Raw genomic sequence first — 24,833 nt, 5'->3', positions numbered from 1 at the left:
GAGCTTTAGCAATTAATTCTCCCAAACATTTAAAGAATTAATGCCAATCCTTCTTAAACACTATAAAAAACTAAGGAAATGGGAAGACCTCCAAACTCATTTTGTCTGTCTAATATAGTCTTGATACCAAAACTAGAAAAAAGATGCAGCAAGAAAGAAAACTACAGGTTACTTTTCCTGGTGAACATAGATGAAAAAATACACAATACGTTACTAGCAAACTGAATTCAACAGCACTTTAACAGGATCATATACAATGACTAAGTGAAATTTATCCCTGAGAATGCAAGGATGGTTCAGCATACAAAAATAAATCAATGTGATATGCCATAGTAGCAGCATGATGGATAAAACAAACAAATACACATAATCATCTCAATACATATGAAAAAAGCCTTTGACAAACATCACCGTTCTTTCATTTAAAAAACACTCATCAACTAGAAATAGAAGGAAATTGTGACAGTATAATAAAGACTACATATGAAAAGCTAACAGCTAACATCATATTCAATGTTGAAAACCTAAAGCTTTTCCTCTCATGTTAGAGACAAGGCAGGAGCCAGGCTCGGTGGCTCAGCCTGTAATCCCACGCCTTTCACCTGTTATTCCGGCTACTCGGAAGGCAGAGGCGGAAGGATCGCCGGAACCCAGCAGGTCGAGTTGCGGTGGCTGGGAGCAGCCACTGCACTCCAGTCTGGGCAACAGAGTGAGACTCCAACTCAAAAAAAAACACAAAAACAAGGCAGGATGCTCATTCTTGCCATTTCTATGTAACATTATAGATGAAATTCTAGCCAGAGAAATTAGACAAGAAGAGATAAAAGACATCCAAATCAAAAAAGAGAAAAGAAAATTGTCTCACATCTCATATGACACAATGTTATATACTGAAAACCCTAAAAGCACCACCACCACCACCAACAAAATAGAGTGAAGAGGCCCATTCAGTGAAAAGTTGCACGATAGTAAAGCAACATACAAAAATCAGCTATATTATTACATTGACAAGAAACAATCTGAAGGGAAATTAAGAAAACAATCTCATTTATAATAGCACAAAAAGAATAAAATACTTAAGAATAAATTTAAACAAAGATGTAAAAGACTTGTACGCTGAAAAGTATACAACGTTGCTAAAAGAAAATGAAAAAGATACAAATAAATGGAAAGACATTCCATGTTCATGGATTGGAGGACTTAATATTGTTTAAATATTCATACTATCAAAAGCAATCTACTGGTTCAATGTCATCCCTATCAAAATCCTGTTGCAATTTTTTTTGTCAGAATAGAAAAAAAGAATAATATTTACACAAATATAAAAGGCCCCAACTAGTCAAAACAATCTTGAGAAAGAAAGACCAAGCTTGAGGACTCATACTTCCAGACTTCAAAATATTCGAGAAGAGACAAAAGAAAAAACAACAACAACAAAATAGGATTTATCTATTAAAAAATTGTGTATTTATTCTTCTATGGAAACTTCAGTCGCCTTCAAAGTACTGTCTTTGAAGTGTCTTGATGCAATATACCTATCAAGACAATTTTTTCACTGCTCGAAACAGTTTTTGGACTCATTAGTTTTGACGCCTTTTAGTGCTTCTGTCATTTTCTGTTTCCTTTTTTCCACATCAGCAAAACGTTTCCCTTTGAGAACTTTTTTCATCTGTGAAAACAAAAACTTGCCCAGGGCAAGACTGGGTGAATAGGCAGGGTGGAGCATGAAGGTTATGCATTTTTGGTCAAAAACTGCTGAACACAGTGCAGTGTGAGCAGGTGTGCTTATGATCATTCTTCAAGAAATAGGCAAACATGTTGAAAGAATATAAAAAACAAAACAAGACAAAACACAAACCTCAAGTTGAGCCCAACCTCTTGCAACAAAACTAGCTGGTATACTGATGCCAATGGATTCCTAGAACACTTACCGTGTGAGGGAAGCCTGGACTACAAGGGGCTCACCCTCCACAAAATAATTTTTTTTTGGGGGGGTTCTCCCTCCTATTACAAAGCTACAAAAATCAAACGAGTATGCTCCTGGTATGAATCTGATATAAACCAATGAAATAGAGAGCCCCAAAATAAGCCATGCATACACAGTCAAATTATCTTCAACAAAGTTGTCAAGACTACACAATGAAGAAAGGGGAGTCTTCTCCACAAAGGACGTTGGAAACTAGACTATCCACATGAAAAAGATGAAAATTAAGTTCTTATCTTAAACCAAGGCTCCCCAACCCCCAGGCTATGGACTGGTATGGGTCTGTGGCCTATTAGGAACTGGACCACACAGCTGGAGGTGAGCAGTCGGTAAGCAAGAGAAGTTTCATCTGTATTTATAGCCACTCCTGCCTGAGCCCTGTCCTCTGTCAGATCAGCGGTGGCATTCGATTCTCATAGGAGCATGGATCCTATTGTGAACTGTGCATGCAAGGAACAAGGGATCTAGGTTGCATGTTCCTTGTGAGAATCTAATGCCTGATGATCTGAGATGGAGCTGTGAGACGCTGATGCTTGCGCTGGGGAGTGGCTGCAAATACAGATTAACATTTGCAGTGAGGTTTGACTGCAGAGAGACCACAATAACTCCATTGTTTGCAGACTCATATCAAAACCCTATCCGTGAGTGGCAAGTGAGTTGATGGACTTCAATTGTACAGCTGCAGGCTTTACGTCAGAATCCAACACTTACTTTAGTCCACACCTGACATGCCTGTTATTTCATTTGCCACTTCCATCTGTGCCTTTTTTAAAATGGTGAATTATATTATTTTTGAATTATATATGTAATAATAATAGAAATCAAGTGCACAATGAATGTTATATGCTTGAATCATCCCCAAACCATCCCTCCTCCTTCCCTCCCACTGCTGGTCCATGGATAAATTGTCTTCTCTGAAACCGGTCCCTGATGCCAAAAAAGATAGGAACAGCTGTCTTAAACCATATGCAAAAGTCAACTCAAAATGGAATAAAGACTTAAATGGAACAGCTGAAACTATAAAACTCTAAGGCCGGGCTCGGTGGCTCAGCCTGTAATCCCATGCCTTTGGGAGGCTGAGGTGAGTGGATTGCCTGAGCCTGCGGGTTCGTGACCCGCCTGGGCAGCGAGACCTCACCTCTATAATAAATCAGAAAAAAAAAAAAATCAGCTGGGTGTGGTAGCGCATGCCTGTAATTCTGGCTACTTGGAAGGCTGAGGCGGAAGGATCACTGGAGCCCAGCAGGCGAGGCTGCGGTGGCCGGGAGCGGCCACTGCACTCCAGTCTGGGTGACAGAGACTCCAACTAAAAAAAAAAAAAGAAAAAACAAAACAAAACAAAACAAAAACTCTAAGAAGATATATAGGGGAAAACCCTCATAACATTGGTCTTGGTAATAATCTCTTAGATATGACATTAAAAGCACAGACAGAATAAAGAAACAGACAAGTGAGACTTCAACATAAAAGGTTCTGCACAGCAAAAGAAGCAATTCGCAGTGTGAAAAGGCAACCTAGGTTAGGGAGGAAAATATTTTCAAATCACATATCTGATAATAGGTTTTTTTTGTTTTGTTTTTTTTAAGCTGGAGTCTCACTCTGTGGCCCAGGCTAGAGTGCAGTGGCATGCTCACGGCTACCGCAGCCTCGACCTGCTGGGCTCAGGCAATCCTTCTGTCTCAGCCTTCCAAGTAGCCAGAACTAGAGGCATGCACTATCATGCCCAGATAATTTTTGATTTATTATAGAGATGAGGTCTCTCCAAGTTGTCTGGGCTGGTCTCGAACTCGTGGGCTCAGGCAATCCACTTGCCTCAGCCTCCCGAAGTGCTGGGATTACAGACTGAGCCACCGAGCCCGGTCCCCAATCATAGGTTAACATCCAAAATACGTAGGAAACTTCTACAGTGTCATCACAAAGACCTAATTAACAAATGGGAAACAAGCATAAGTAGACATTTCTTCAGCAAAGACATTCAAATGGCCAAAAGGTATATGAAAAGACAGATGTTCAACATCACTAAGAGAGAAATGAGTGAGAGATCACTTCACGCCTGTTAAGAGGGCCATTGTTTTAATAGCAAACAGAAAATAACAGATGTTGGTAAGGATGTGGAGAAATTAGCACCCTTTTGCACTGTTGATTGGAATGGGAATGTAAAAGGGTATCACCGCTACAGAAAATAGTTTGCAGTTTACGAGAAATTAAAAATAGAATTACCATGTTCCTGAGCGATTATACTTCTGAACATCAAGCCCAAGGATTGGAAATAGCATCTCAAAGAAATCTATGCGCTCCTACGTTCAGTGTAGCAACATTCACAGTCATAGAGATATGAAATAAATCAATCTAAATGTCCACTGATGGATGAACGAATAAAGAAAATGTGGTGTGTCCACATCATAGAATATTATTCAGCATTAAAAAAGAAGATCCTATCATAAGCAGCATTGTAGATGAACCTGGCAGATAGTCTGCTTAATAAAACAAGCCCATTACAGAAGGACAAACACTGCATGATTCCACTTGTACACGAGGTATCTAAAGGAGCCAAACCACACAAACAGAGAGTAGAATGGTGGTTGCTAGGTGCTGGGGGGAGAAAGAGTTGCTCTTTGGTGGGTATAAAGTTCCAGCCATGCAGGATGAAAAAGTTCTAGGTATCTGCTGCTAAACAACGTGCATGTAGTCAAGAATAATATACCCAACACTGAAGGACATGTTAAAAGTGTAGATTTCATGTCATGTGTTTTTTGCAACAATGGAAAATCCAATGAGATCAAGACTATTGTTAAGCCTGTTACGGATGAGAAAACTGAGGCTTAGAGAAGATGTCTAACCTTTGTCTCTACCTTTGACATACGGTTTCAGTCATCTGAGATGCTCAATCCTCTTCTCTGCCAAGCCATTTTTCCTGAAACTTTGTTAGGTGTTCGGTGTTCAGCTATATATACTTCATTCAGCCCTCTCTCTGATTCCACATTCACGGAGTCTCGTGGTCAAAGTCTTACTCTCTTTCTCCAGAGAACCCTGAAGAATTTTCGTTATAAGTGCTCATGAAAGATCAGTCTAACATGGAGCATAAATATGCTCTGACTAAAGGTCTTCTTTAGTTCTTTGGGACTCAAGGTATTTCCCTTCCTTCTTTCAAAGTTTCAAACACACAGAGTTAAAAGCACTGTCCACAGTTGTAGAGACGTGACTGATTGATAAGGACTCAGAAACAGTCATGATGTAGTAAAATCCAATCCGAAAGTTTTTCTGGAAATTTCATTCGAATATGTTAAAAAGGTGAAAGAAAAGGAAGTGTTTCCCCATTAACTACTCCTGTAGACAACTTTGGCAAGAATTTATTTTATGCCTGATATTCTTAAAAATCATCACCTTGATGATGGAGGTGATGATACTGTGAGCAATTTAACTTCTTGTCTCCCAGGATTTGGTTTCCTCTACTTTCGGGAGGCATGCATTACTGCAGACTTGGAATTCTTTCATCTCACCTCTCTGAGTCTTAGAACAGTGTCTACAAGTACTATACAATTCTGTTAGTGAAGCGCAAGGTAATTTTCTCCTTCAGACCAAGAATCTAGCAAGTGGGTAGAGGGCTTAAGAATGGTATTCGATTTTGCGATCTATCACAGAAACAAAGAACCAAATACCGCATGTTCTCACTCATAAACGGGACCTGAACATTACTCACAATAGCACAAGGAAGGGATCAGCAGCTGTGGGACCCTGCCAAGGTAGGCAAGAAGGGTGAGGGCATGTAACAACACCAAGGGTACCTAGTCCTAAACCAGGGGAAGTGAGGACTAATTGGAGGCCCAAACTTTACCTGTACATAGATTACTTATGTACCTGATCCTGACGGTACCCCACATCTTTACAATAACATAAAGTTTAAAAAATAAATAAACAAATGAAAAGTTTTTCAAAACATTAAAGAACAACGATACTTTAGTTCACTTCATAAATCCTCAGAACAGTTTTCTCTTTTTTGAAAATATGCGTTCATTGACAAGAAAGAAAATTAAAATATTGTATAGTTTCTCGTGGCCAACCCAATATTAAAGCTCACTGTCCCTCTCTGTACTTAAAATGACCTCAATTCATAACTAACAAGATCGCCTCCAGAGTCATCTATAATTTAATTATACTTATCCCAGCTCAAGAAGAACTCCAAATGAAACGGTGACTTTGGTTTGTGAGGCCAGAATCAATAGCCATTAAGAGAATGAGGAGATTTTTAAACCTAAAAGAAAAAGTAAGTACCTAAAATATGCCTTGCATCAGTCTCAAAATTCCATATACTCAGCAATGCAGGTGTGGTAAAAATTTTTTTTATCATGATACATACACTGTACAGCTTTTAAGCTTGGAGAGGAATGGGTTAATGCAAGAACAGATTGTCAATCAGAATAAGGTAAAAATTCGGCTTTCAGAGTATTTTGAACTTGTGTGGCACATTTAGAGAGGGAGACAGATTCTGAGGAAGGACAAAAATAGATGAAAGCTATAGATAAGAAGAAAATCCTACGCAAGCCAAGAGTATGAGTTTCTCTAACCATGTCATTGGCATCATGTAAATGCCAGGCATCATTTTATATACAGCTTAGATACAACAGATGTTACCATTTAAGTATAGTTTGCCATGAGAGAAAATTGCCCTTGAATGGAAAGGAAGTTTACTGGCAGAGAAAAAATGATTTTCCCAGTTAACAGTTATAACCTCAGTAATAGGATTGTTTTCAACCAGAGGTTGCAGGGCGGGAAAGGAGGAGATATATAATGATACCTCAATTTCGATCTAAAAAAGAAAGAAAATCAGCTTCCGTTTAAACTGCGATGTGCGGGTTGTATACATAAGAACCTTCTCCTCCCTCTCTTCTCAAACCTCAAAGCCTCGTGTTAAATGGAACAAATCACATCCTTCGTGGTTCTGCTCTGTTTGGTACAGCTGCTTGCTGCAGGTGGTGCCCTAAAAATATATTGTTTGTTTATTTTGCAATATAGCAGTCTGCAGAGTGGTACCTAAAAGTGCCACTGCTCCTTCTCTTTCTATCGGTGAACCAAATGATGAAAGACTAAGACGTCTGCCAAACCTAGCGTGAAAAGGCCCAAATAAGAGGCACAGGTAGTGCTTGAGGCTCCGTTTCTGATACGTTCCATTTTCTTTGGATTCATGAAGCAAAGCTGACAGGCAGACGATCTGTCATCAGAGCTCCCCACTGAGTGTCAGTGAAACAAAGCCCAGCAACAAACTGCCTTTATTGGGAGAATCACTGGGCTTCTCCAGAGATTTATATCAGTAAGCATATGGATTATGAAAGAAAAAAATTTATCACGCATCACAAAAAAAGCAAAGATTCATCTCAGGTCAACGTTCATGCAGAATATTTAATAGGGCTTTTGATGATTTTTAATTCATAACTCAAATAATTTTTCCAGCCACACTGTCGGGACACTCATTTAATCTCACCTTACAAAGTTGTTAAACACAGCACAATAATTTATATGTGAAAGTGTTTTATAAGTTGTGGTCAAAGTCATGATATACAAAACTCTCTCTTTATTAATATCATTACATACTTTTTTCGTTGAATGACTCTTTAAAAAACACTCTCCAAAATTTCAAGATTTATGTGAACTAATCAGTACGGCGGGAAGAGTGATTACACTGAGTTATACCAATCAACCTTTGGTAAAGCATTGCATTTGCTATACAAAACTTACCTTCAGTGAGATTCTGGCAAACAGGTTTTACAGTTTAATAGAATGACAGAAGGAGTTTTCTAGACATACTTTGAAATATATTGGCTTCTAGCAATCAAGTAATTAATGTTTCTCTGAAGTTCAGTGATACAGCAACACATTTGGATTATTAATGGGGGAGAAGGTACAGCACCAGAAGAATGAAGGTGATGCTGTGATTCCAGCCCTCAGAAATGGGGATGATAGCGTTTATCCTGACAGCAATGACGAGGAGGACAGAAGGGGTAATATTTGAAAGGGAAGTACCTAGCTCAATGTCAGGCTTGTCAGACCGACAGATAAATGAAGATGGCAAGTGACTATAAAAAGTTGAACAAAATAACTCTCAGACCAATTCAAATGTGAGAAATGGAGAGTGGAGAGAATGCCCAGATGCTGAAGGAAAGCAACGAGTCTTTTAGAGAAAGAGAAATTTTTTTTTTTGAGTCGGAGTCTCACTCTGTCGCCTAGACTGGAGTGCGGTGGCATACTCAAGGCCACGGCAGCCTCAACCTGCGGGGTTCAGGCGATCCTTCTGCCTCAGGCTTCCAAGGAGCTGGAATTACAGGCACGTGCCACTACACCCATCTAATTTTTCGATTTATTGTAGAGAAGTGGTCTCGCCAAATTCCCTAGGCTGGTTTCGAACCTGTGGGCTCAGGCAATCCTCTCACTTCGGCCTCCCAAAGTGCTGGGATTATAAGCGTGAGCCACTGTGCCTGGCCAGAAAGAGAAATTTTTAAGAAGGCAGAAAGAGGGAAGAAGAAAAGGAGAGGTAAGTTAACTTCCTTTTGAGAATAGTAACCTGTATTTATTGACCACAGACTAGGCTAGATTTGGTCACAGCTCCAGCTATGCCCTCATGAGTAGAGGTCACTACCCTGACCATTCTTCTACCTATGATGCTCTTCCAAATATTCACATGGCGAATCCTCACTGCAGTCAGATCTTAGCTCAAAAGTCACCTATCAAAGTAGCCTTCCTTGGCCCTTCTCTGGTGGTTCTCTTTTTCTGGTCCTGATTTATTCATCAGCAGAGCAGTTATCATACTAAACATTCCTAAACACATTCATCTGTCTCTCCTCAAAAAATTTAGCTTGCACGAATTTAGGTTGGACTCAGACTTATCCCTGTATTTCCAATGGTGCATACCAGTGCAGGTGGAAGGCCCTCAGTGAATATTTGTTGAGTGACTGAATGAATGTAAAGCTATTTTTACCCCCAAGCAATTCATAGGATGGAGGAATACAATACCACTGGCCACCCTTATTCCAGACCCTAATGAAGCTCCTGCATGTACTAGAAGACAGCAACTACTATCCGTTACTCTACACAATCTCCTAATAATAAATTTTCATGGGTATTCTGTCATATAGCCATGATTCATTTCACAGGAGACAAATCCATACCATTCCTGGGGTGTAAGTCTCTCAATTCAGCTCAGATAAATACCGCAGCAATGTTGGAGACTTTCAAACCCTAAACCTGAAACCCCCCAAGATATGGGCACCACATAGCTAAGTCATTTCAACTCAGATCCCAGACTCACAATTAAAAGATAATAAAGATGTGACCAAGCATGGTTTCCTATCTAGTTTGGCCACTCGTTTATTATATTTTTACTACCAAGCTTCCTTTGAAAACTTGTTTCTTTAAGTTATAAGTAACACATAGTTTCCCTAAGTTTGTGAAATAAGCACATTGCTGAAAATAAATACACGAACAATTATTGAATCACTGACATAAAAGTTTTTTGTACCTCATCGTATAATGTAAGTCAAAATATGATTTCATAGTAGCATACATTGTATGTCAGGACTAAATCAACCTAAACATGGCATTTAACTAACAGGATGGCACGAAATTACAGCAAATGATGAAAGACTAAGACCTCTGCCAAACTTAGTGTTAAAATTCCCAAATAAGAGGCACAGATAGTGACTGAGGCTCAGTTTCTAAGTTCATTTTCTTTGGGTTCATGAAGCAAAGCTGACAGGCAGACGATCTGTCATCAGAGCTCCCAACTGGGTGTCAGTGAAACAAAGCCCAGCAACAAACTGACTTTATTGGGAGAATCATTGTGCTTCTCCCCCACCCCCCAAAAATTAGAAATTAAAAGCAGAGTACCTAGTCATTATTCTATGATGAAGAAATCAATAAAGTTATGAAAAACGGCACAGGGAAAGTGAACATCAATGACTAGAAGACATTGGGTAGAGAGAAGAAAAAGAAACAAAAACTATATTTGTAAAGTTGCTGAAAACAAGCTGACCAAACTTTAAAGACAGCTATAATCAATAAAGGAGAGTAGAGCAGCCAATACATTTCAGGATCTCAGAAGAGGTCAGGAACCCAAAATACCCTTGGAGCCAACACGCTCTCTACTTCAGTCTAGGACTCCGGGCCATATTTGCAATTAGCCTTAGCCAAAGTAATCACAAGACAAATAACTCTCTCTACAAGTATAAAGAAATATATTATTGGGAAGAAGTCAGGAGATCAGAGGTGATAAACATACACATATGAAAAGTTGTGGTCATGACCCAGGGAATTTCACACTATGCACGGCTGTCAGGACAAGTGTCAGGGAAAAACAAATGACAGAGTCAGGACAAGTGCAGCCATGATGTCACGAGGAGAGAAATAGGTGAAAGAATAATGAAGATGAAATCGCAAACCATGTTGTATAGACGAGTACGTGGGTCGAGAATAGTGGAGTTCTGAGTCCTATTTATAGTGCTGGTAAAAGCAAAAGGTGCAGAAGGAATATCACAGATGGCTTTTTCTACTGTGTAAACACTATTTAGTTTAAGTGTGCTTGCCCGTATTTTCCCTCATTTTCACTCGAGTATAACATGCTAAACTATAAATTATCCCTCATATTATAGCTGTCATTATAAATCATCACTACATTCGTCCTTTGAGAATGCCTTGCTCTTATTTGAAAACATGAATGCACTCTACTATTATCATCCTATCACTGTGTTTAGAAGCTTCTGTGAAGAGGAAATTGCCACCAAAGACTCATTTTTTAAAAACTTTGTGTCATAATAACCGATCACGACAGTAAAGACTTCTCAAAACACAACGATATTATATACAGTGGGTTACCAAAGGAAGATGGCGACCTTTTATTCAAGGCCAGCAGCTTGTAACATTTTCCACAAAATACTATATTTTAATATATGCTATTTCTGAAATAATTTATAATGTAATATACTTCTGTCTGAAATAATTTGATGATTACAAAAGTAAATGTTAAAAAAATAGATTGTATACAGTTCATTGCCCAATACTTTATGCAGACAATTTCAACTTGGATCTCATATTATTAAAGAAAGCCCAAGATTGGAAATTCTTTGCAGCCTATAATCCTCATTGTCATCTTAAATGTACTGGTATTTGTAGTCCATGATGCTTCCAAACATCCACAGATAAAGTGAAATGCTTGCATACAGTTAACAATGGTTGATATGGGATAATATTTGTTCTGGTGCAGGCTAGTTGTGCAGTGCACTAAACAGTATTACACTGACTTTAAGAATCATGGTTTTTATCTGGGGAGTAAGTAAACTTACAGGATTTAGTTTATTTTCATATGAGAGTTTCCCTGAACAAGTCACAGTATTCTCAATGAGCAGTGGGAGAAACAGAGCTAAGGAGAAAATAAATAATACTACCTTTATTGTTTTCAAGGCGATTTCCTAAACATTATCTCATTTAGTTCATAATTACAAAATAGTTTATTATACAGCTGGGTGTAAGATTTAAGGAATGTGACTCCCAGACTGTGAATATTTTGCCTTATATTTCTGAATTTGCATGTAGGGAATACCCGAGAATATTAAAAGCAAAAAAATCTTAAACTTAATTTGACTTCAGAGACTGTTTAAATTCTTGCAGTTTGCTTGTTCATATGTTCACAGAACTATTCACCGACTTACAACCGCATTTTTTAGTAATAAAACAAAATAGAATTAAGGACATGATAACGAATTGTCTAGTGTTTCTTTTTATTTATTTGAGTCGGGGTCTCATTCTGTCACCCAGACTAGAGAGCAGTGGCGCAATCATGGCTTGCTGCAGCCTCGACCCCCTGGGCTCAGGTGATCCTTCCTCCTCAGCCTCTTGAGCAGCTGGAACGACAAGTGTGTGCCACCATGCCTGGGTAGTTTTATTTTTAATTTTGTAGAGACAAAGTCTCCCTGTTGCCCAGGCTGGTCTTAACTCCTGGCCTCAAGCGATTCTCTCCCTTTGGCCTCCCAAATTGTTGGGATTATAGGCATTAGGCACTGTCCTCGACCTGTTTAGTGTGTATTTTAATCAAAATGTGATTGGCATTTATAGATAAGACATAAGAGCATTACACTCTGAAGGATTAATACTCAAGTAATTTATTATTGTTTAGAGGAATAGAAAATATGTAGGACAGTTAAACTTAAGTCCATTTCAGAAGTCATAATATGTTACTTACTATTCCATAACGATGGCATTTCTTACCGATCGGGGATAGCTCTGGTCGAGGTTCTGAAATAGTTGCTAGAACTTTGCTTTTCTATATGTGTTTTGCAGCTCTCAGATGTACCAAGACATGTCCTTTGCCTGGTCTATTTTCTACCTTAATTCTCCTATTTCAGTAGCCTGGCCATGGGGAAAACTCCCTCTTGACACTGACATTTGGTTCTTCTTTCCATATTTTCGTGAATATTTGCATAAACTATTCTGATGTGACCGAAACAACAAATCACATATTTGCTGTTTTGTCCTAAGAAGAAAAAACTGTGTATGTCTTTGACATTGTTCTCGGAATCAGAAGATTCGGTTTTCTATTCCAGATTTATGCCAGCTCACTATTTAGTGAGAAGTATAGTGCACGGATCATTATCTGATAACAGGCTGGCTACGTGATGAGCTTGACCCTGTGGTCCTGGGAAGGAAATGACTCTCAGGACCCAGAAGGCAGTTGATGGAACAATCAGAGCTGTGGCACATTGTGGTGTCAGAGAATCATCTTCCCTGACCTCAAATCATGTGTTTCTGAGCAATTCAGGACACTTGGTGGATCCGTAGTAAAGAAAATGAAAAGCCACTGATACTCCTGGTGAACACGTTGAAAATTACACCCATGTAGGCCCTATCTCAGGCATAGGAAAACAAAACTTCCAGAAGTAGGTCATCTTCTGGTAATTCTTTAAACAACTGAGTAGGAAATTCCTGTTCTCAGTCAGCTCAGAATCACTGCTTTAGAGTAGAGCTCATTTCTGCTCCCATATATCCTGGAAAATATTACACAAAAAAATCCACCTGGAAACTATATGCATTTCAAATTGATGCTTGATATTTTTCACTATCAGTTTAAAAGGCAAGCTTGTTGAAGATCAATTGACCATATTAAGTTGACTTATTTCTGGACTCTATTCTGTTCCTTTGATCTATATATTTGTCTTTATGCCAATACCATACTATTTTAATTAATGTTGCTTTGTAATATATTTTGGAATCAGGAAGGATGATACTTTCAGCCTTGATCTTCTTTCTTAAAATTGTTTTGGCTATCTGGGGTATTTTATGGTTCCATATGAATTTTAGGATTGTTTATTCTATTTCTATAAAAATGTCATTAAGATTTCGATAGGCATTATATTGAATCTGTAGATCTCTTTGGATAGTATGAACTAGTTGGAATAGTTTAATTGGCTACAAAGTCTGGGCTTTTTGTAGCACATTATAAATATTAATAAATGTTAAAGAGATTTTTTGTGTTACTCGAATATTTTTAATAATTTTTTTTTGAAAGCAGGATTTACTGAGAGGACAGAAAAGCTTCCACAGTGAGAGGGGACCCGAGGGGGTTGCCCTATTTTTAATAAAATTTGAATACCACTGTTACCTGAAATTCACCTTCTTTACATTGAAAACACATGTACACATTCTTACATAAAGATCATCCCTTTTATGTAGTTCCTTTTCTTTTTGAACACCACTCCACTGCTTCCACAGAGTTCTGTGCTGTTATAATTTTTTAACTTGTAAATTTTATGTTGATGGTTCTGTCATACCTCTCTGCAACAAATATAAATGTATAAATTTGAATATATTGAATTAAATATATATATAAATTTAAATAAGGCACTAAGTGTTAAAAATGTGTTCTTATTTGCATTATCAAAATTATCATTTTACACAGCTGAGCAAAACAATATAGTCTATTTGTAAACATTGATCAAAATTTTTAGATACAAAGTAAAATTTTATTTGAAATGAATTACTGATACAAGACTTTGGCATAGTTCACGATGATGCAATTTGTAGTGTTTTGTTTTCTTTTTTTAAGTTTATATATTGAAAAATGTTTTCCTTTACATAAACAGAGAAGTATTGGAGACATTTTGTTATAACCATGTCACTCAACTCCTGCAACTTCGTCTGAGTTGCATGCCACAATTTGCATAATTATCTATCACAAAAATTATTTCAAATAATCTAGCAACTGACAAATCTATTAGGTCTTTCTTCACTTGTAGTGGAAGCAAAGAACTGGAAATTACCCAACTTGCAGCAGCAATTTCTGGGAAGTATACCAAAAGTTCTACTAAGACATAACACACAACTATTAATCATATCCTAACACTTTCTCTTAAAGACACCTAGTTTAACAGGATGAATATTTTAAAAATTGGAGAAATATTGAAATGTCATTTAATTTCAATATTTTTTTTACATAATATTTTTTGTTAATTTATGACATCATGTGCTCTGTGTATATTTTTGTCAAGCCATGGAGCTGCAGATCTGGCTAACCTTAGCTCACGAAAAACGGCAAAATCGATAACATATCATGTAAATGGCTAATTCATTTTTCACTGTGAAACAAATCAACCAAATCAAGCTTCCTTTTTGTCTCAAAAAGTCTGTCTTAATTTTGTCAATTCAGTTAAGTGTAATAAAGGACATTCTAATGGCCATGGCAACCGCATCCCTTCAGACACAGCAGTGGGCGGTGTCAGTTGGTGCCATTGCTCCACTCACTCCTTTAAAACCACACAAGTCCACCACTTAGGTTTATGATTTATAATTCTAATGGCAATGTCCTAGGCGATGTGAAAATCAGCACCCAAATCTTAGTAAGTATTTCCAGATTAAAGAAGGCGTCAGAGAGCACATGCACAATAAGGCCACCCTCCCCTCCCGTGTGTACCACACACATCAGTAATACCCACAGAAACACCCATGTGCCATTCCCAACACATTCTCAAGTCCACTTGGATAAAGGGATTCAACACTTGGGAAATTCCTTCACCAATGATATTCCTTGGCAAATCTTAGCAAGCCAAATGGCAAACGTCAATTATTAACTGAAAATAACTGGAAACATCTGTAACTTCATGGACTTGACAGCATGTATTTTTTTTCCACATTTTTCTTTTTTGCCACAATCTGTTGAACAATGATTTTTTTTGTTTGTTTTTATTCCTTTAAGCACTCTATAAAGTACAAAGTTCTTGTATAGGTGATAGATATAGCTGAAGGAAAACTTGACAATGAAATAATTTTTAGCTATGAACCATGTACCAGGTATTAAAACCTTTTCTAAATCTCCCATGACTTCCCTGCTCTTTAATGGCTGTGGGAAACAGTAAGTGTAGCTACGTTTTTATCAGTGTCCTTTGCTAGTCTCCTAAAAAACAAAAAATAGTCAACATGCCATGAACTTAGAAGTGTGTCATAAGTAAAGAAAATAAAGCAGAAAAAAATAAAGAACAACAAAAACAAGCAATTCTTGTTGAAGAGGTTGATACTAAATTTAGAAATATTGATCCTCTGGAAGTGGCTAGAGAAAAGAAAGATTAAGGGTTTCCCCCCCCAATAAATTTTTTGAATTTTAATATAATTGAACATATATGGTTACTTATTGCTATAAATGTTTTCTCTTGAAGTATCATTTATGAATATTTGCTTGTAAAACATGCTCCCTTTTAATAGTGTTGATTACAAGAAGTGAAACATAGCATATGCCTAATAAATATTGAGGCATATACATCTCTGTTCCCCTGACCCATGGCAGACATAGCCAATCAGTTGTGGTGGTATTCTTTGCTGCCCTCTGAATTGTTGGACTTCAAGGATCCACGCCCCATCAGCCGGTGCCAACATTCAGACTGAAGACTATTTCACAGGCTTGGTGTGAGAACATGTCCATCGTCCCCACTTATTAGCTAAAACGTCTTAGGAAAATATTTTAACCTATCCTGCTGCCTTCGCAGGACGATGACACAGTCAAGAGATGTAATTCACGTGGACATATCTTGCAATGGTGCAGTTCCAATCACACATTGTTTGAAGGAATCCTATGAATTATTTTGTGGTATGAACAACACCATCTCCCAGTTGATCTCCTCCCAGGCTCTCCCCACACACCTTTGTTTTATCTTTTTGAATGTGGATTTTTTTTTGTATTGGGGGGGGGTCTTATGAAAACCGTGCACACCTGTATTCCCTTTGAATGTGCTATCTGATACTAACTAGAAGAAAATGGTGCTGGAGGAGAAGAAAGCTTGAAATCTCACACCTGGCTCATTATTATGGTGTTCTGGCAGTCTCTTCTGCTCAGCTGGAAGCGGTGTGATTAATAGCACCTCTTCCCAATTATGCAGATATTCTACTTGTCTTCCTTTGGCTGTAGATGGGAGATATCTCATGTATGTGCGATGCAAATGTGGGTTTTGTGAATGCTAATTTCAACATCAGCCAGGAGTTGACTGGCAGAAAACCGAACAACGGGGTGACAGGCTTGCCGGGGGTCAGGAAACTGTGAAAGAAAGGCTGAGTGAGGGTGAAAAAAAAGAAGCTGGGGAGATTTGGAGTTAATCAAGAGCAGTGGCTGAGAGAGCTGCCGTTTATGAAAGCAGATCTGAGCCAGATATCCTGGAAGAGGGGGCAGTTGCAAAGACTGATGAAAACTGAGTTCATCTGAGTTGCAGAAAGCGGGAAGGAACCGAGAAGCCATAAACTGCACAAGCCATAGTCTCTGTCTACCACACCCCGCAAATGTGCCTGTTGGCAGCCTGTTTGTACCCTGGGGAACCCCTGCTCCATTTTTGACTTGTGACATCCTCCCAGTCAGGGGTCCTGTTATCTTTGTTGTTCTAGATGCCAGGAAGGGATAAACACTCAGGAAGAGTTCACTAGACTGGACTGAACTGCACATTGATTGTCAGGGCGATGATCTGGGTAACACGAAAGGCGAGAAACAGATTCGAGTCACAATTTCATCACTTAATCATTACAGCACAAGCGATCAGAATGACTATAGGATAATTTATTTGGAGGGCTTCCAATAGCCAGGAAGAGCAAGTTACTCAACATAAACCCTTTATAATGGTTTGCATTTAAAAACTCTCGTTCAAATTTGCTAAGTTTTCAGCAGATGCTTTCGTACAGCAGACATTTTCTTCCAAGGCTGACTCTAGACAAGAGCAAGCACAGTAGCAAAAAGTGTGTTGAAACTCTGGCAAGTAGTGGCGTGGCTGGACTGGTGCTAACTTACTCTTGGGTGTTTCACAGTCAGCAGTGCAGAAGAAGCACAGCCCTGCACAGCAGAACAGTTGGAAAAGGCAGAGGTAAGGATGCCACGTCCTATCATGGTTGGCTCAGACTATTCCTTCACTCCACGGGGGCGAGGCAGACAGGAGTGAGAGCGAGAAGCGTAAGATATAGGTCACATCTGTTCCTAGGGACAACCCATCTATCTTCTTTGCATTCCAGTCACCTTGCCTTTACAGATGGTCAGATAGTTTTTTCTCATGTAAAAATATTTTTTCTTTAGGCAGTATGTCAGCCTCAGCATATGGTTCTGTGTCCAAATGGATTTTTTTTTTTGCCAAATTTTCCATGAGCCAAAATTTGATGTGGGGTTTAATAAATCTGTGAATATTGTTTACAGACACACACACACACACACACGCATATACAAATTCACATAACTCTAAACTAGTCATATATAAATAGGCATACACATTAACTGTATCTTCATATCATCCTTGAAACATAGGTGAAAGGCCAGGTGCGGTGGCTCAGCCTGTAATCTCAGCACTTTGGGAAGACGAGGCGAGAGGATTGCCTGAGACTGGGGGTTCAAGACCAGCCTGGGTAACTTGGTGAGACCTCGTCTCTACAGTAAATCACAAAAACTAGCTGGGCATGGTGCATGCATCTGTAGTTCTAGCTACTTGGAAGGCTTAGGCAGAAGGATTGTCTGAGCCCAGGAGGTCAAGGCTGCAGTGGCTGTGAGGGTGTCCAGCCTGGGCGACAAAGAGTGAGACTCCAACTCGGAAAAAAATAAAGAAACATAGGTGAAGGTTTTCTAAAACCTGGGTGCAATAAAAACAGTTCTACGAAAGAAATACTTTACTGAAAACCTCTCTCTAACATATATATAATGACATATATTTGTTCCCCCAATCCCAGAAACACTTTACTTTTCCCATGTGAGATTAATACTTGAATTAGATGAATTTTAAAGAATGAAATGGCTACTTCTATCCTATCAAATAGGGCTTATTTTTTTTTTCAGGATAAGCACGATGAACAGTTTTAGATTTAAAACAATTACAGAAGATTTTGTTTGTTGGAAAAAGGGTTGGACATATTCAGGGGCAATCACTTAGTGCTTTAACAAAGAATATAATTAAAATATTCTGGACATCATTAATGCTGATCTCCAAATAATTACAGCTCTCCCTCCTCCCAGGCTGTTCTGTGATGTGGTGGGACTGTATGACCAGTCCTGGACACTGAGCTGTGAACAATGGGCTTCTCCTCCCAAACAGGAATGTGGACATGTCCAGGTAGACCCTCCACACCTGTCTTTACTCTCTGGCATGGCCACCCAAGGTGATGGAGACGGTGGCTTCTCCCCACCCTTGTTTCCCTAGTGACAGTGATTAGCAGAGGCCCCTGCAGACACATCCAAGCAAACCTTTATGATTTTCTGTTACAGAGATTGAGGAGGTATTTACTAATGTTGCCTCCTTAGCCTATCATGGTACACAAACACACACATGTATATTTCCTTGAAAGTCTAATAACTATATATTGGTTATATAACCTAATACACACACACACACACACACACACACACACACACTCTCTCTCTCTCTCTCTCTCTCTCTCTCTCTCTCTCTCTCTCACATAGTTATTTTTTAATTCCAGAATTTTATGTGTTTCTGAATTTTATGCTGTTCTACCCAGAACCTATTATTTCCTGTTATTCAAGAACTGTGAGTCAATATTATCCTCAAAGTCATTAGCTAAAAAAAAGAGATAAAAAGCCGATTCTACTTTCATTATTTTTGCTAACAATTTTAAGACCGTGCATATCAATTGCAGGCCTACGAGGAGTCTAAGAAAAGATATGCATTTCTGCGCATCCAGCATCTGTAATGACTAAATGGATTCATGTATAAGAAAATTGCTTTAACTTTATAAATCCCACAATATTATATTATTATCATAGCTGCACATAGTTAGTTTTATTAAAAGTCCTTCTGGAGAAAGGAGTGATTTTATTGACCTGTTTGTCACAGTAATACAATATAAGATCATGTATTTTATGTAACACTGGCATACATTATACAAATATGTTATTTATAAATTCTACTGCCTCCAGGTAGAGGGAGGGTTCCATCTTGGCACCGTACTAGGAAAAATGGGGGCATGCAAGTGCAGAAGTGTAGTCTGCAGAAAATCTAAATTCTTCAGGAAAAAAAGGGAGGAAATAACAGGTGATCGGTGACACCTGGGAGAAATCCAGGAAGAGAAATCGGGGCAGATGAGAGACAGAGAAAGTCTCAGTGCTTGCAGCCCAGTGGAAGGGAGCAGGGGGGGAAAATATCTATTGAAATCTTGTAAGTTTCAGTATTGTAGAATATTAGCTATGAAAACCTCTGATCTTCCCTCAAAATCTTTGGTAAAGTTGGCCAAAAGCCAAGCTACCACGTCTTGACTGAATTTCCTGTGTAAAATACTGATGATGCCAAAGGCTATCTAATGATTACTGCAGAAAACCAGCAAGCTCAGTCCAGGAGATGGCTTGGCTTCGCCTGACACATTCCTATTAAAAGTGGCATTAATTAGGAAAGAGCAAAAAGGCCACACTCTACCGGCAGATTCCATTTGTGAGCACTGAGTCAGCACTGAAACAAAATGATTCCAGGAGCGCTAGAAGGAGCTGTTGGCAAGCAACACTTACTGCGAGGACGATCTGGAGGGAACTGTGAGCCACTTCTATGTACTGGTACTCCAGAAGACACCCTGAGACCGTGATGTAGCGATGGTCTTCTGGAGCCCAGTCTGGGGCCGGCGTCACCGACGTCACCGTACATCCCGGTCCATTCTCCATCCACCAAGATCGGTGCATCGAAATATTAAAAGTCAGGATGAGGTCTGTTTCCTGCAAGAAGGCAATTTATAAGGATGAGAATTACTTTATCAATGTTAGCTTATTTGGGACTGACTTGCTTTGAGTTTGCATTTGGAAATGTGGGTTTTGTTTTGTTTTTTTCCTATCCCATACTGTATTTTATAAGTGGCAAGGAAGCATTGAAAGATTTAAAGTAATTATATGTTTATGGTTTTCACTTATGAAGGTGTTTCTGATACAATAACATAGATACAATTATTTTATTAGAGAAATTACCAATGATTCACATTCATTGTAACAATGAAGAGTCTTTATCTGTCAAGACTTTCAAGTATTACAAGTCTTGAAATGATATTTCTTGAGAGAATGATTTAAACTGTTTTATCAAGTGAAGTTCATGTTATTGTAAAACTGCTGTATTTTTTTCTCTCCCTCAGAATATTTACTTCTTGCACATTTAAAAACCTTTAAGCTATACTTCAATTCTGCAACATTTAACATAATGTTGTGGCTAATGCTTGAATTTATAAGCCCTTACTTAATAAAACATAATAGTATTTGCTTTTCCTACTCCTATTATTTTAGCAAATCAGTGTTTCTTCAATCTTGTCAACTTTTGTGAACTTGATCATGATATTTCTTTAAAAATATCATTATCAAATTTTTGTAGGATAGCGATAATAAGTCAACAACTATTCAGATGAAGTTCCCCGTGTTAGGTGACGCACTGTTATAAATTGACTAGAAGGTAGAGTTTTGTACTCAAGAGCTTGTAATCATGTTTACCAGGGTGGGGTCATCAATAGTATTTGGACAGATGTTGTCTTCCATGGCTAAAGGGAATATATCTAACACATTCCATTACCCAGCAAGTCATGAAGAAAGATTCTGAGAGAGAGAGTCAATGGTGGGAAACGGAACTATTTCAGTTTCAGTGATCATTGAGGCCACACTAGGTGCCAACAACTCTCGCTCCAAAGTGAAGTGTTGACCGAAGAGGCAGATCCTATGTAGAAAATGTCTTATGTTTTGTGACCTGGAACACTTAAAAGGACTGAGTTGAAATGGTCAGGGAATTTGGAGAACAAAAGGATTCCTTTGGACAAAGCTTATTTTCACTTATGAAGGTTTTTCTGATACAATAACATAGACACAATTAAGTGTCATCATGAAGGTGTTGGGTAGGATGGAGGGTGACATATTTTCTTCTCTAGCCCATTGAGAAAGATTTGAAAGTATCCCTTGGAACCTGGGAGACAGAGCAGCTAGCGTATCATTCAAGCTTGATACATCTCAAAATAGAGATGGTGACTGGAGCTACCTGCTAAGAGGCCGAACACAAATTAGGCAGTGTGTGGAAGGAACAGGCATTGCTATATGTGATGAGTCTAAGGTAATGGTCCTTGAGAGCGTGGGCCATCACGAGAATTTCTCTCAGTGTTTTCCAAGGGAATAATGACTGAATCTGTATTACCACATATCCCCAGGGTCCGAGGGAGGGAGTGTAATTGATTTGGTAGGGAAGAGATACCAAGCAAGTCATGTACCTACAGGTGGGATATTTGATGCAAACCAGAGTCTCTGAGAAACTCAGAAAGGTCACCAGCCTTCACACTATATTAGTACCTACATATCTTTCCCATCCCCTTATCGCTTCTCCATTTTCATGCTCAAAGCACGGAGAGGTCTGAGATCTCTGATAGTAGTTGTGTGTAATCAGGTTGGGCTAGCTTAGTAAAGACAGAAAAAGTCAAACACTTTACATAGAATTCTTTCCTACAGGAAGGGATAAGTTCAATTATGAATGAAGTTTGGATTTGAATTATAATGCCAGAAAGACATATTAATTTCTGAACAGAGACCACTTTGGAAGCTGTAGTGACTTTGGATAACTTTTTGTTATCTGGGAGTAACCACAGAAACAGGGTTTGCTATGTATTTTATCCAGAGGTAGCAGAAGAATCAGGTCCATGAGTAGGCTTGTAAGGATAATCATGAGAAAGGAATGTTATCTATTTCTTTCTCAGAGTCTTGATTGTTTAATGTTTGGTTACCAAAGCAAACTGGATACATTACAGAGGTCTGTGAGGAAAAATAAAAGCATTCAAAAGGGTTACCAGCAAGAGACTAAGTTATAAGGACAGCCAGGCACGGACAGTTTAGTAAAAACACAATCTGGTTCCCTAATAGCTGGTGAAACCTAACATATCTAGCTCAAGGTTTCAGCAAACCTCTCTCTCGTACACAGGAAGTCATGACCAGCTAGGAGGGTCTGTTGGAAAGGTCATGATAAAGAGGATTTTCTTAGGCTGAAAACTTGGTTATTTGCATGCTTACTTCTCATCTGTTGAAGTGAGATTTGTTTCTTATTTAAAACTAGATGAATCAGCAAACAACTATGAGTGAGTTTGTTGGGATAATCATAATCTCAGTCACAAACTAGAGCCTAAAGCTCTGACAATGCCTTGCTAAGCTATGGGTGGCCAGGTGCTCTTGAAGCTATGGCCAGGCCATGTTTTCTGGCTTAGGGAGGTGAATCTCCTCTCTCTCTCTGTTTCTAATTTATTTGCTAAATAAACTATATTTTCTGATCTAAAAGAAAAATAAAATATGGTTGTTGGCTGTAAGACAGCAGTGTTTTAGATCAGTAACTATCCTGTATGCCTGGGACCGCCATGGATTCTGTCATGGAATCCCTTGTCCTTGAAACCCCCCTAGTTCAGCTCACCGGGACAGATGGTCACTATAGATGCAGAGACATCTTTTAAAAAGTATTGATATAGGTTGTGTTTGCTGCTCATAAGAGCTATGGTGATCACAAGAGTTCATGTATTTCGTAATTATTCATATTCTAACTATTATCAAAGAAGGGACTTGTCACGATAAGCACACATACTATTCAAATGAGGATGAAGAATAAGAGACACAAAATGAAGATGGTAGCTAGACAGCCAGGAAATGAAGACATGAGTGAGTGTCTCATTTGGACACTCACTTCCGGACTGAATTGTTAGTCATAAGGCAGACCCAAAGAGAAGACAGAAATTATCCCAAAGAATGAAGCACGTCACATCCCTAAGAAAGACAATATCTTCTTTTCTATCAACTTTGCTGTTGTCCAACCAAATATATTTTTATTCTTTCTAAATTTTGTTCTATATGTAAAACCATCACTGATCATCTTTGTTTATTATTTTTAGTACACTGAAATTCAGATTTGAGAGCATAATTAAGGCTGTTTGAGTACTCAACAGCTAAGTTAAAAAAATAAAAAAGGTCACAGATCCTTGTTTATAATTCCCATCCCTACTTCCTGTTGCTATGATTGATTCAATTAATATCTTCTTTTCTAATAGTAATTTCTTAAAAGGAATGAACTATTTTATAATTATTTTTACACAAAATATTTATAATGTATTGGATGGCATCTTCAATTGATTTTTTTTCCTCCAAAATTTCAAGACTATTACTAGGGAGTTGTGTTGGATTTATCAGACCTCTGAGCTGTTTTTAGTTTTTCCTTCTAATACAGTGACTGTACTGTATTGGTTTATTAGACCTGTTGTAAGAAACTACCTCAAATTGGGTGGCTTAACAGAAATTGATTGCCTGACAGTTCTGGAGGCTAAAATTCTAAGATCAAATCGTGAGCACGGCTGATTGCTTCCAAGGGCTTTCTGTGAGGAAGGATCTGTCCCATGCTTCTGATGGTATGCTGGTAATATCTGGAATTCTGTGGCTTGTAGAAATATCAACCTAATCTCTGCCATCACTTCACATGGCCTTCTCCCTGTGTGCCAGCCCGTGTCCAAATTTTCTTTTTTAAATAATGACACAAGTTATATTGGCCTAAAGTTCACTCTAATGACCTCAATTGCTAGTTAAACCTGAAATGATCCTATTTCTACAGAAAGTCTTATTCTGAAGTACTGAGGGTTAAGGCATCAAAATACAAATTTGGAGAGGTGGTCACAATTTAACCTACAACACTGATCTCTAATTTCTAGCATAATTTGAGCCTTATTGTCTAGATGACAAATACTGTATTTATTGCTTTGTATATTTATGTATTTGATATCCACATTAGTTATTCTCTAGAATATTAACTACATATATTTTTGAGAATTAAAATGATCATAAAGCTAATAACCAAAAATAGCCATTCCTTGTCTATTGTTTCTCTGTCTCCTAGTACTATGTTGAAAGACAACAGCGTTCATTTTTAAAAACTGTTTCTCTTGCTGGGTGCAGTGGTTCATAATCCCAGCACTTTGGGAGGCCAAAGTGAGAGGACCGTCTGAGCTCACGGGTTTGAGACCAGCCTGGGCAACTTGGCTAGACCTCATCTCTACAATAAATCAAAAAATTAAGCCAGGCTCGGTGGCTCAGCCTGTCATCCCGCGCCTTGGGAGGCTGACGTGAGTGAATTGCCTGAGCCCGCGGGTTCGAGACCCGCCTGGGCAACTTGGCGAGACCTCATCTCTACAATAAATCAAAAAATTAGCTGAGCGTGGTAGCACGCGCCTGTAATTCCGGCTACTTGGAAGGCCGAGGCAGAAGGATCGCCGGAGCCTAGCAGGTAGAGGTTGCCGTGGCCGAGAGCAGCCAATGCACTCCAGTCTGGGCCACAAAGTGAGACTCCAACTCAAAAAAAAAAAAAAGCAAAAAAAACAGGAA

The 24,833-nt window shown here is 38.6% G+C and overlaps 1 protein-coding gene across 1 annotated transcript in view; it reads right to left on the bottom strand.

Annotated features, from left to right (window-relative positions):
• NKAIN2 (sodium/potassium transporting ATPase interacting 2) overlaps positions 1 to 24,833 on the bottom strand; it is a 594,114-nt gene that overhangs the window by 176,839 nt on the left and 392,442 nt on the right. The window contains exon 5 of the mRNA XM_021716087.1: positions 19,986 to 20,186. Within this exon, the coding sequence (XP_021571762.1) occupies positions 19,986 to 20,186 (201 nt within the window). The remainder of the gene's footprint in view (positions 1 to 19,985; positions 20,187 to 24,833) is intronic.

This window comes from Carlito syrichta, unplaced genomic scaffold (genome assembly GCF_000164805.1).
Source record: "Carlito syrichta isolate Samal-C Ts95f unplaced genomic scaffold, Tarsius_syrichta-2.0.1 Scaffold308155, whole genome shotgun sequence".
Lineage (NCBI taxonomy): Eukaryota > Metazoa > Chordata > Mammalia > Primates > Tarsiidae > Carlito > Carlito syrichta.
This window is presented reverse-complemented; position numbering and strand designations above follow the sequence as displayed.